The following is a 13865-nucleotide window of genomic DNA, read 5'->3' on the forward strand; positions in this document are numbered from 1 at the left end:
TCTTTTCTTTCTTTCTTTCTTTCTTTCTTTCTTTCTTTCTTTTTCTTTCCTTCTTTCTTTCTTCCTTTCCCTCCTTCCTTCCTTCCTTCCTTCCTTTTCTTTCTTTCTTTCTTTCTTTCTTTCTTTCTTTCTTTCTTTCTTTCTTTCTTTCTTTCTTTCTTTCTTTCTTTCTTTCTTTCTTTCTGTCTTTCTTCTGTCTTACTTCTTTCTTACTTCTTTCTTTCTTTTCTTTCTTTTTTAAAAAAATGAACAGTAAACCACACAAATTGTCCACATGGGATGGAGACCGACCTCATCCACCAAGAGTGGAAAGTGTATGAGTCCCACAGACCGAGTCCCAAAGGAATCCCAGAAGAGAATTAAAGAACAAAAAACAGCACGTGATGGTTCGAGCTGCAGTGCTTGTTGTTGTTGTTGTTGTTGTTGTTTTGGTTTGATTTGGTTTGGTTTTGGTATTTTTGAAATGGAGTTTTTTGCTCTTGTCACCCAGGCTGGAGTGCAGTGGCTCATTGCAACCTCCACCTCCAGCGATTCTTCTGCCTCAGCCTCCTGAGTAGCTGGGATCACAGGCATGCACCACCACACCTGGTTAATTTTTGTATTTTTAGTAGAGATGAGATTTCACCATGTTGGCCAGGCTGGTCTCGAACTCCTGACCTCAGGTGATCTGCCCGCCTTGGCCTCCCAAAGTGCTGGGATTATAGGCATGAGCCATCGCGCCCGGCCAGAGCTGCAGTTTTTAAAATGAAGGATCCCAAACAGATTATCTGGGGCATGGATAAATTGGGTGCAATGGAGTTGAACCCGCTGCAACAGCCACAATTAAATGAGAAAGTACTGAAAAACAAGCTTAAAAAACTGCGTGAAACCTTTGAACGTATTTTACAACTCTATGAAAAAGAAAATCCAGATATTTGCAAGGACTTGAGAAAGCTAGAAGTAGAGTATGAACAGAAGAGGGCTCAACTTAGCCAAAATTTTGATGCTGTCGAGAATGCTCAGCATGCAGAAGTGGAGGGCATTCCTTTGAAAGATACGCCGCATGCTCCTTCCAACGTTTTGATCCAGGACATCCCACTTCCTGGTCCCAGCCACTCTCCATCCTTAAGAAAACCTCAGCCTATGGACCTCCAACTCAGGCAGTTTCTATCCTTCCTCTTCTTGGGCATACTGTTCCACGTTTGCCCCCTGGCAGAAAACCTCCTGGCGCTCCCCCAGCCCACCTACTCCTCAAGTCGTGCACATGTATGGCCATAAAGTGGGTTTGCCCCAGATCTTCCCCCTCATAGGCGAGATGAAGAAGACGTGTTATATAGTCCTGAACTCGCCCGGCAAGGTCGTGATGATGCTGTTTCCAGCACCAGTGAAGATGATGGCCCTTCTGCGGACAAGGACCAACATAAGCATGGTAACAAGACTGATGATGGTGACACCAACAGATCAGATGGAGAAAGTGGGGGGATGAACTGTGCACCGTGATGATGGTGAGAGAGACAGCAATGAAGAAAAGAACTCGGGTCTGAGTGTACAGTTCACAGATATGCCTGGAAAATCAAAAAAAAAGAAGAACATGAAGGAGTTAACTCTTCTTCAAGCCATGATGCTTCCTATGGCAGGTCAAGAAGTTCCTGAGGAGGGACCAGAAGTAGAGGAATTTTCAGTGGACGATGACAAAGATGATTCTGATAACTCTGAATCAGGAAAACAGTCACAAGAACAGCGTAAAGAAGAATCTCATTCTGATGGCACATCCACTGCTTCTTCACAGCAGCAGGCTCTGCCCCCGTCTGTTCCTCCGTCTCAGATACAAATACATCCCATGCCAGGACCACCATCTCTTGGACACCACCTGCTCTCTTGGACATTACGGCCTCCTGGGCCACCTCCTCCATTCCTGAGATCACCTGGAATGCCAGGATTCTGAGGGCCTTTACCCAACTTTTACCTCCAGGACCAACACTAGCCCGACCCTCTGGCCCTCCCCCAGGTCCACCTCCAGGTCTGCCTCCCAGTCCCCCTCCTAGGGGACTCCCACCAAAAGTACCTCCCCCCGCACCTCTGGGTGTTCCTCCACCTCGTCCTGGCATGATGCGTCCACCTTTGGTGCCTCCGCTTGGACCTGCCCCCTCTGGGCTTTTCCCACCAGCTCCCTGGCCAAACCCTGGGGTTTCCAGTGCTCCACCCAACTTGATTCAGTGGCCCAAGACAAATGATACGAGTGCAGCCACCACTGAGAAGAAGCCACAGCAGTCATCAGTGTCAAGCCACAGATCACTAACCCCAAGGCAGAGATTACTCAATTTGTGCCCACTGCACTGAGAGTACGTCGGGAGAATAAGGGAGCTACTGCTGCTCTCCAAAGAAAGTCAGAGGGGCCGGGCGCGGTGGTTCACATCTGTAATCTCAACACTTTGGGAGGCCAAGGTGAGGGGATCACTTGAGGTCAGGAGTTTGAGACCAACCTGGTCAACATGGCAAAACCCCGTCTCTACTAAAAATACAATAATTAGCTGGGCGTGGTGGCGCACACCTGTAATCCCAGCTACTCAGGAGGCTGAGGCAGGAGAATGACTTGAACCCAGAAGGTGGAGGTTGCAGTGAGCTGAGATTGCAACACTACACTGCAGCCTAGGCAACAGAGTGAGACTTTGTCTCAAAAAAGAAAAAGGAAGTGAGAGGATGATTCTGCTGTGCCTCTTTCCAAAGCAGCACCCAAATCTGGTCCTTCTGTTCCTGTCTCGGTACAAACTAAGGATGATGTCTAAGAGGCTTTCATGAAAGAGATGCAAGGGCTACTGTGACAGCTTCTGATGCCTGAACAGGCCTCTGTTCACAACAGTGGCCCATGGAGAAAGAGGCTCCTATTAAACTTAGATGAAAGAACTATTTCCATTGTGAGGGTGTTTTCTAATTTCAGTTCAAGGAATATCCTAAAATACAGCCTTGTTCAGAATTTACTGCACAGAAAAGAGGGTATTTCATTCAGAATAGATCAGTTATTGAAGCAGTGCTGCTAAGATCCATTCCCTTTCACACCACGATTTTCCCCGTTTCTTTCCCTTCTCCAGTTCTTTGGAAATTTGTGATCTGGGGTCTTAGTTACTTGATTGTTCTGACTCTCTTCTTGTGTGCGATGGGCATTGGAGTAGAGATTTCTGAAAGACCAGTTTACTTCATCTCGCCTTTTGTGTTTCAGTTATCTTTAATAGTTTCCTGTAAGTATTTTGTAATACTTATAATTTTACTTACAGTGAAATGGATCACAATGTAATTTCCTAATACAAAACAGGATATGTGGGAAGAAAATGTACAATTCTTTGATTAAAATTATTTCCCACTGAACTAAACTTTGATTGATGTGAAAAATAAATAAATGTTCTACACCAAGAAAAAAAAAAAAAACTACATATGCATTCACCATTTTTGTTTTGTTTATTTTGTTTTTTTGTTTTGAGATGGAGTTTTGTTCTTGTTGCCCAGGCTGGAGTGCAGTGGCACGATCTCAGCTCTCTGCAACCTCTGCCTCCCAGGTTCAAGTGATTCTCCTGCCTCAGCCTCCTGAGTAGCTGGGATTACAGGCACCCGCCACCATGCCTGGCTAATTTTTTGTATTTTTAGTAGAGACGGGGTTTCACCATGTTGGCCAGGCTGGTCTCGAACTCCTGATCTCAGGTGATCCACCTGCCTCGGCCTCCCAAGTGCTGGCATTACAGGCGTGAGACACCACATCTGGACGGCTGGGTTTTTTTGGTTTGTTTGTTTATTTGTTTGTTTTATTTTGTTTTAAGATGGAGTCTTGCTCTGTTGTCCAGGATGGAGTGCAGTGGCAAGATCTTGGCTCACTGCAACCTCTGCCTCCTGGGCTCAAGGGATTCTCCTGCCTCAGCCTCCCAAGTAGCTGGGACTACAGGCATGTGCTTGGCTAAGTTTTGTATTTTTAGTAGAGATGGGGTTTCACCATGTTGGCCAGGCTGGTTTGGAACTCCTGACCTCAAGTGATCCTCCTGCCTCAGTCTCCCAAAGTGCTGGGATTATAGGCATTAGTCACTGAGCCTGTCCCTGCATTTACCTTTGAATCAGCAATCCTACTTTTAGGAATTCACCCTGAAGATACACTTTACTCAATAAGAAAACCCATTTGCACAAGGTTTATTATCGAAGCATTGTTTGCAATTGCAGAATAATTTAAACAACTTAAATGCCACACATCTAACAATGCTTAAATGAACTATGGTACATTCGCACAATGGACTACTATGAGGTTGTAAAGAATGAGGAAGACCTCAATGAATTGATACAATTTCCAGAATTTATTAAGTTAAAGAAAGACAAAGTGCAAAAGATTATCTACTGTATAATATCTATTGTGTAAGACAGAAGAAAAAATAAAAAAGAAGAAAAAATAAGAAAGAAGGAAAAATAAGAAAATACGCATATATCTGTTCATTTCAGCTAAAAAGAAACACAGGCAAGATAAACCAGAAACTGAAATTAGATACCTACAGGGAATGTCAAGAAAGGGATGAAAAACACAAAGGAAACAGGGATAAGAGAAAGGTACTTTCCTAAATATAACTTTTTGTGTAGTCTAGACTTTGGAATCATGTTAGTGTTTTACATGCTCAAAACAGAAAAATAAATAAAATCAGCTGGGCGTGGTGGTTCACACCTGTAATCCCAGCCCGTTGGGAGGCTGAGGGGGGAGGATCACGAGGTCAGGAGATAGAGACCAGCCTGGCCAACATGGTGAAACCCCGTTTCTACTAAAAATACAAAAATTAGCTGGGCATGGTGGTGCGTGCCTGTAATCCCTTCTACTCGGGAGGCTGAGGTAGGAGAATTGCTTGAACCTGGGAGTCGGAAGTTTGCAGTGAGCTGAGATCGCGCCACTACACTCCAGCCTGGCGAGAGAGCGAGACTCCATCTCAAATAAATAAATAAATAATCAACAAGGATAAGGACAATCTTTATATAAATGAAAGTTTGATACAAAAAACCCCCAAATGAATGAAACTGCTCATGAAATGAATGGCATAACCACACTGAAGGATGGTTGGGGAAAAACACAAGCAACACAAGATTAAGACCCTGTGCCCTCAGGTTACAAACCCAAACGTCCCTAACAAACAATTAACTCAAATTAAAATTAGAGTTAAATGAAAATTAGAGTCATCTAATTAGAACTCGAATTAAAATTAAAATCTAATTTTCACAGAGGCATAAATTAACAGGTCTGAAATGACTTTCGTACATTCTGCAAGGGAACAAGTAAGAAAATATTTAATATATTGTGTAAAATGGGAGTCAGTTTTCTCATTGTCAAAGAAGGAAGTTGTGAACATAAAATACAGGATAAAATAAACCCTGTGGGCTGGGTCCAGTGGCTCACGCCTGTAATTCCAGCACTTTGGGAGGCCAAGGCGGGTGGATCACTTGAGCTCAGGAGTTCGAGACCAGCCTGGCTAACATGGTGAAACCCCCATCTCTACGAAAAGTACAAAAAATTAGCTGGTCGTGGTGGTGGGCACCTGTAATCCCAGCTACTCAGGAGGCTGAGGCAGGAGAATCGCTTGAACCTGGGAGGCAGAAGTTGCAGTGAGCCGAGATTACACCATTGCACTCCAGCTTGGGCAACAAGAGTAAAACTCCATCTCAAAATAAATAAACAAACCCTGTGTAGAAATTTTAGTGAACTCATGGGGGTAGATAGAAAGATACTGTTGGAATGGATATAGATGAAGAAGGATATGTAGGTGTGTGTATACAAAATTATACAATGCTACTGTTATCACAGATCAAGTTCTCAGTAATATTTTTCTAGGCTCTGTATTCCATTCCACTGGTATATTTTTCTGTGCCTACTGCACTGTCCTTATAAATTCTCTTCAATATTTTTATTTTTTTATTCTTTGACATTTATTTTACCATTAGTTTGTAAGTTTCCATGACAAATCTGGTTAAGACTTTGATTTAAAATTTGTTCAACTGGCCAGGTCCTGTGGCTCATGTTTGTAATCCCAGCACTTTGGGAAGCCAAGGCAGGAAGATCACTTGAGCCCAGGAGTTCAAGACCATGCCTTGCAACGTAGTAAGACCCTGTCTCTACAAAAAATTAAAAAAAAAAAAAAAATTAGCTGGGTATGATGGCAAATGCCTGTAGTCCCAGCTACCGGGTTGGACTGGGGTGCTGAGGCAGGAGACTCGCGTGAGCCCAGGAGGCCAAGGCTGAAGTGAGCTTTGATTGCGCCACTGAACTCTGGCCTGGGTGACAGAGTGAGACCCTGTTTCAAAAAAAGATTACATTAATAGGCTAATACAGGCAGAATTGACATATTTCATAAGATAATCCCTAAGCATTGCATATTTTTTATGCTATTGTAAATAGTATTTTTTGTTTTAACTTCCAAATGTTTGTCTCTGAGTATATAAAAAGATTTCTTTTTTTTTTTTTTTTTTTTTTTTTGAGATGGAGTTTTGCTCTTGTCGCCCAGGCTGGAGTGCAGTGGTGCAATCTCAATTTACTGCAACCTCCACCTCCTGGATTCAAAAGATTCTTCCACATTAGCCTCCTGAGTAGCTGGGATTACAGGTGCTCACCACCACACCCAGTGATTTCTTTGTATTTTTAGTAGAGATGAGGTTTCACCATGTTGGCCGGGCTGGTCTCAAACTCCTGACCTTAGGTGATCTACCTGCCTCGGCCTCTCAAAGTGCTGGAATTACAGGTGTAGTGAGCCACCACGCCCGGCCAATTGCATTTTTTAATATATCAATATTGTATTCTGCAGTTTGTATTCACCCTTCCTCCACCCTTTTGCTCTATCTGGTGGTCCCTTGATGGATATATGAGGCCCACCCACGTTGGTGGGGGTGGATCTGCTTTACTCAATCTGCAGCTTCAAATGCTCCTCGTTCCTGGAAACACTCCTACAGATACACCCAAAAATGCTTAACCAGTCAGCTGCCATCCCTTAACTCAGCTGACAGCTAAAATTAACCACTACCTTTTCCAAATATTTGAGGGTTTCCCAGACTCTTTTTCTATTGATTTTTAACTTAATCCCACTGTGGGCACAGATTACGGCTTGTATGGCTTAAATACTTTCCAATATATTAGGACTTGTAGGACCTGACATTGATTCTATCTTGGCAAGTGATGTGTATATTTGAAAAGAAATGCTTACACTGCTGTTACTCAGCAGCATATTCTGTAAATGTCAATTAGGTCAAGTTGGTTAATAGTATTGTTCAAGTCTTCTATATCTTCACTGATTTTAGCTGAATTATTCTAGAAATTTACAGAAAAATTTCCTAGAACTGAGTTTAGCATGACTGCATGACTGAGAAATGATATATAAAAACTGATATATAAAAATGAATTGTATTTTTATGTATTACCAACAGACATTTGGACATTTAGATAAAAACTTGTTACATGATGTCAAATAAAAAAATCTGGAGCTTAAGTTCACAGAACAGACAATGTTAAGAAAAATAAGAAGAAAAAATCTGGACTTGGTAAAGGCAGACTTTATTTGAAAGGATTGTTGCAAAGTGGTGGGGAGGGGTGTACTATTGCAGCAGGGAGAATGCACTGAACATAAGATCTGTTTGTCTCAGGGTTAGGCAAAGGGGTTTTCTTTTATAGGGAGGGGAAGCAAGTAAAAGACAGAAGTGGGATGAAGGGGAGTGGCATGGTGGGACAGTAGATCCAATCAGTGACTTACCCTGAGTCCAGTCTATTCTCTCCAGGGGTGGAAGGGAGGGTGAGTCAAAGTTCAGGGGTCCGGGGGTAGAAGAGAATCTAAACCAAAGTCTGGTTCATAAGCATTTTGTTCCCATTGATCACTGGGGACAGTTTAGCTAATTTATGAGGCAAAGAATGGGAACTTGGAAGGCCTGTGTCTGGCCTCGACTGGGGTCTTCAAGGGCAGCATTCATGAGTCATACCAGGAAGGATGGTTCTCTGCAGTAAACTACTTGCCAGAACACCAAAGACAAGGGATTCCTTTAAATGTGTCTATTTCCTAGGATCACAGGGTTCAGGTAAAATTCAACATTGTCAATAGACAAGAAAACGGGGGCCAGAAATGTGAAAATACAGGAAGTGCTCAATATTGAGGATCTCAAGTGTGAAGGCATGACAGGAGGCGAGACTGAAAAGAGTAATGGTTACAGTCAAGTTTGAACATCTGAGTGCCAACCCATCAGGGTTACATGACAGGCGAGTCTGTGGGCTCAAGCGCGCACCTCAGATGGGGCTGCTCAGGCCCTCTCCTCCTAGTGAGGGCCCTGTTACTGGTTCCTGGGGTTTGCCCTGATAGAGTGGCTAGATGCCTGGCAGCACCAGCTGCTGACTAGACTATGAGACAGTGTTTGTCACCAAAAGGTCAGCTCAGAGAGGCGGAATGTGGGGCAGGTGGCTCTTGTTTCAAAGCCCCCTGATGAAAGAGGTATTAGGTTGGTGCAAAGGTAATTCTGTTTTTTGCCATTAAAAGTAATGGCAGCCAGATGCAGTGGCTCACGCCTGTAATCTCAGCGTTTTGGGAGTCCGAGGCAGGGGGATCACAAGGTCAGGAGTTTGAGAGCAGCCTGGCCAATATGGTGAAACGCTGTCTCTACTAAAAATACAAAAAGCCGGGCATGGTGGCAGGTGCCTGTGGTCTCAGCTGCTTGGGAGGCTGAGGCAGGAGAATCGCTTGAACCTGGGAGGCAGAGGTTGCAGTGAGCCAAAATCGCACCACTGCACTCCAGCCTGGGCAACAAGGCAAGACTCTGTCTCAAAAAAAAAAAAAAAAAAAAAAAAAAGTAATGGCAAAAGCCAGTTACCTTTGCACCAACCTAATACTTTCTTCTCCTCAGACGGTCTGTGGCTGCATCACAGACAGCAGCCCACCTGTGCTGGAGCTGAGTACAGGAAGCTGCTGCCGAGCTGTGGGGATGGGCAGGGACTCCACTCGGAAGCCTTATGTGGCCAGGGTTTCAACACTCATCCCCAAGTGTGAGCGCTGTTTCCCATTGGAGGGAGTGAGCCTCCTCCTCAGAGTCACAAGTCTTTCTGCAAGGCGGATATGCCTCATAGGTGCCTACATTTCAATGAGCAATCCTGCCTAGACTGTCTTTTCCTCAACACCTTTGCTTTCATACCAGGAACAGAAGAGAAAAGCCCAAAGCCATTAAAAATAAAGTAGCAATTAAAACATCCAAGGGCACTAAACTGCTATTAGAAGAGGAATCTAGCCCCTCAGCAATATCTAAAAACGTACTTTGAGGGAGAAACAAGAAGTCACTCTTTCAGAGATGAGCCACCAGGAGCCAACCTGGAAGGCCTTCATGTCTACCTTGGACAAGGTTGCAGGAACAGCTGTAACTACCAGAAGAGCAGGAAGCTGTGCGGCTGAAGCCCCAGTCTGAATCCACCAGGCTAAGCTGTGAGCAGGGACCAGTCAACTGCCCAGGCTCTTCCCTCCAGCTGGATCACCCTCCCCGTTCCCCAGGTCTTTCCTGCCGACGCTTCTTCTATCTCAGGGTACAGCTCCCTGGTAGCTCCCTGGGGAGGGGCTTCATCTTAGTCATCTGTGCTGGCTACAAAGTAGGGCCTTGATGGAGGCTGGTCATCCAGACATAACCCATGCCCAGGAAGAAGCATAAAAACACTTGTACAATGAAGAGTGGTTCAATGGTCCATTCTGTTTATTCAGAACAGTAAGATAAATACACCTTAAATATTAAAATTTTTTATATACAGAAATGACCCCACTCCCCAAAAAGTTTGAAAAAATATTATCTCCTCCTCCTTTATATTGGACCCATGAAGGCAGAGCCAAGCCCTTGAGGCAGTTTCCTCAGCACAGTTTGGCCAACGCCGGAGGGAAGGTCAAGGAGGTGGAAGGAAAACGTTATGCTGAAAATCCCTTTCCAACGAGGGTGCCAAGCGCCGGTCTTGAACGAAGTACCCCGCCTCAGCATCATTTCCTGAAGCGCTTGAAGAGAGGGTGCACATGTTTGCTGGGCACCTTGCTCCGTGATGAGTGGTACTCCATGTACACAGTGTCGTCGGCCCCGGACATAGAGCTCATGGTGCCAAAGCGCCGAGATGCCTGCCGGGAAGAGGGGACCAGCCCATGTTAGTCTCCAGAAGAAAAGACACTCCTTTTATAATATTTATAATCACAGCAAATTTTATAAGACTTACATAAATTTAATACATCATTTTAAATAATGTTTACAGATCGCTTACTGTGTCTCAGGCATTGTTCTAAGCATTTGACGTGCATTGTCTCCTCTAATCCTCAAAACTATTATAATCCACACCTTAAAGAAGAGGAAACTGAGACACAGAGAGATGAAGTAACCTCGCCAAGATCACATAGCTCTTAAGGAGATGGGGCTTGAACCCAGGTAGCCGGGCTTCAGACTGTTCTTAACCATAAGGCACACTGCCTCACTTAACAACAGCTTCTGAACAGTTTTTTTTTTTTTTAAAGAGAGAAACAGGGTCTCCATATGTTGACCATGTTGGTCTCAAACTCCTGGACTCAACGGATCCTCCCGCCTTGGCCTCCCAAAGTGCTGGGATTACACACATGAGCCACCATGCCTGTTCTGAACAGAATTTTTTAACAGTTAGGGCAGAAGTCCCTTAAAATCTCCTGAGACACCACCATGAGGCTTTGAATCAAGTGGAAGGACAGAAAGCTCTGGGCTTGACTCTTGGCTGTGCCTGGGTTCCCATGGAGAGTGCCCCCTAGTGGGGGAGAAAAGCCTTAGGCTCAAGGGAGGGCAGCCCCTCCGCAGGGACAGCTGCTTCCTTGGCCCAGCAGTTGCTCCCCTTCCGGCTCTAATGGCAACTGAATTTCAAACGCACCTGACTGAAGTGCACTTCTCCCCCTTGGACAGGCCTGATAATTCTCCATAATGATGCTCTCACTAATTAGACCATATATTTGCTTGGCCTAGAGCAGGCAGATTTGTAGAATAAATGAAAGGTTGAGTATTTTCACAGAACATTTTTCAAAGTTAAGTATTGAAGCTACCACAAGAGTTGACCTCAGAGCTGTCTTAGGGGCTAGAGGGCTCAGCTTTATCACTGAGGAGGAACCAGAGGAGAACTGTGTGCCCACGACCAGGAATGGCAGCCCTGTGTGGGGAACTACATGCCCCGGCCCATCACGCTCCCTCCAGTCACCACCAAGTTGAGCTGGGGTCACCTGCTTGCCATCCCGGGCTTCAACATCAAGATCTAACGAATACTCGTGTGAGTAAAGCAGGAGACAGTCATAGCCACTGCGAGCTCAGCTGTAGGCAACAGGACCAGGCACACACACCAAAAGGGCAACAAGGGTTGTTTCTACTCATCTCTTCCGTGTTTTCCAACATTTCCAAAAAAATCCCATGGGCCCATCCAGGGGCCCACAGACTACATGTCTGTGTCTGTGTCTACAAACGCTGCCCTGTGGGAGCACTGACACCTGGACCCTCCTCACCCATTTACTCACCTGGCTGGATCTGGAGCCAAATTCCCCAGCCACCACCTCCTCCTCGGCATCCAGGTCAGTGGCTGCCAGGACCTTCTGTAAGAGCTGCTGCTGCTCTTCTTTCGTCGAAAACGCCAAGTCTTCCTCCTCCATGCCAGCAAGCTTCGTGATCACCTGCAAAGCCCAAGCCAGCAGACATGCTCCCTTCTGCTCTCTCCCCCCAACCCTTCTCTGCCTTCTCCTGGGTCCACCTGCTCTGTTCACTTCCCTCCCCAGGCCCAGCCACTGTGGTGGCCAACAATGGAGAGCTTCTCCCTAGAATTCCAGAGACCAGCATCAGGAGCCGGTTTTAACACAGAGCTTGACTAATGATCTCAAGACCGGAGGGACACGGGAATTTCAGAGAAATCTGCCCCCAACACATAGCATCTAAATGATCATGTATGGAAGATCAACAGGAAGAATCTCAGTAAGTTTAAAAGGCTCCTTCGGGTAGCCTTCACATCTTGGAGCAGGCAAAGGAAGGGACAAGAGACTGGAAGGCACATGCTGTGGCCCTTTGAGAAGGTCCCTGGCATCTGCTGTGCCCAGCAACTGGGGCTTCCAGCAGGAATGAGCACATGAAAATGAAAATGATAGGATATCAGGAAGATATTTACAGAACTTCTCTGAAAGAGTAAGAACAGCATGGTGGAGACTGGGTTTTCATTTCTATGGGGATAACTTATACAAGGGCTCCCTATCCCTGCAGAAAACTTGGGTTGATTCTGCAAAGGGAACTCTCCTTCCCTCCAATTCTCATAATGTTAATTAAAGGAAAATTCCTAGAAGTAAGGATCTGAGTCCTTCTGGGCAGGGATCCAGAGTATAGACAATGTGCACCTCTGCCCAGGGCCCAACCACTCTAGGTCATGACTCTGGGAACTCCAACGACTGCTCCTCAACAGGCAGCACCGAAGACACAGCTCCAACCAACACAAACTACTAAGCTATGGTATTGTGCCTTTTTGTCGAGGTCACCTTTCAAAGAATTCAGAGCAGCTCTTTCTGACTTGGTGCTCCTCTTACCCTCACAGCTTGGCAGGAATCAGGAGGCAGGAATGCTATTACCAGCAGGGATTTTCATGGATGGATAAAACGGTCACAATGCAAATCCTCCAAAAAACTGGGCTCAAAACCCAAGCATCTTGTCCTCTAGGCCAGCATGAGGTCTGAAAAGTGTCACTGCCTCTAGCTGAAAGAGGAGAGGCGAGACAACCCTGTCCTCCTAAGGCCAATAATGGGAATTCTCACCAATGCATAAAGAGACACATTAAAAATGTATCTAAAAGGCAGCCTGGATTGCAGTCTTTTGCAATCAAGAACCTGGGAGTCTGATGTTCTAGGGATGTCCTTTTAGTGGACCATAGGGGTAATTTAATTCCCCTACTTCTAGAACCCTCCATCTATCCCCCAAATATAAAGCTCTTCTGGACACCAAATACTGACATAAAAATAATATTTGTGTAACAGGAAAGAAAGCAAATGCCTCAGCCAATGAAAGTCAGCCAAAGCTTTAGAATTTTCCAATTATTAAAATACCTGATTTGTAGTACAGGGATGGCTCTGATGTTTGGGAGGCAAACTGAGGCACACTAAGGCCTGGAGCTTACCAGCTGATGAAAGGAAGAGCTCTCGTAGCTACCTGGAGAGGCATCCCTGAGAAAGCAGCCCTGTGGGGCTCAGACTCACACAGTGCTGGCCATAGTGCTGTGGCACCTCAGTCCTGCCAGGACGGCACACTTCCCGCCAACAGCTGCCCTCAGTGATTCATGCAGAGATAAAGGGAGTTTGAGGCAAGGCTTCTAATCCCCTAATGCTTGGTGCCTGCCTGCTGACAGTGGTCCTCACTTCTCCTGGAGGCCAGGGTACCAAGAAGGCCTCGGTCCTAGTCTAACCAGAGGCCAAATGGATATGTACCTTGAAGCTATAACCTTGATCTACCAAGAATCTCTGCCGCTTGGTTGAGTAAGCCATTTCCTGTGTGTCCTGGGATACCAGTGAGTAGAAAAAGGCATTGTACTCCTCTGCAACCATCCCTGCGGGAAAAAATGAGAAAAGGAAAGAAAGAAGACAACATTAGCCATTAGAATGCCAAGAGCTCAGGGTCCCAGGTTCAAAAGCAAGCACTGCAGTGGAAAAGCCCTGCACTCGGGGTTACCGCCTGAACTTGGCATGGGATTCCATAAAAATTTAGAAGTCTTTTATGCTTCCAAGGACACTATCAAGAAAGTGAAAAAACAATCCACAGAACAAAAAAATATGTGGAAAGCATGTATCTGATAAGAGATTTGTATCTAGGTTATATAAAAAACTATTGAAACAAGACAATTATAAAATGGGCAAAGA

General features: G+C 45.3%; 1 protein-coding gene and 1 pseudogene across 1 annotated transcript in view; one reads left to right on the forward strand and one right to left on the reverse strand.

Moving 5' to 3' along the window:
* The first annotated feature begins 274 nt into the window (after positions 1-274).
* Positions 275-2801, forward strand: LOC104662433 (annotated as a pseudogene).
* A 6871-nt stretch (positions 2802-9672) lies between these two features.
* Positions 9673-13865, reverse strand: part of ERCC3 (ERCC excision repair 3, TFIIH core complex helicase subunit) — a 37638-nt gene continuing 33445 nt past the window's right edge. The window contains exons 13-15 of the mRNA XM_010363453.2: positions 13437-13555; positions 11499-11651; positions 9673-10100 (exon numbers count right to left, since the gene is read on the reverse strand). Coding sequence (XP_010361755.1) covers positions 9969-10100; positions 11499-11651; positions 13437-13555 — 404 coding nt within the window. The 3' untranslated portion in view covers positions 9673-9968. The remainder of the gene's footprint in view (positions 10101-11498; positions 11652-13436; positions 13556-13865) is intronic.

This window comes from Rhinopithecus roxellana, chromosome 14 (genome assembly GCF_007565055.1).
Source record: "Rhinopithecus roxellana isolate Shanxi Qingling chromosome 14, ASM756505v1, whole genome shotgun sequence".
Taxonomy (NCBI): Eukaryota; Metazoa; Chordata; class Mammalia; order Primates; family Cercopithecidae; genus Rhinopithecus; species Rhinopithecus roxellana.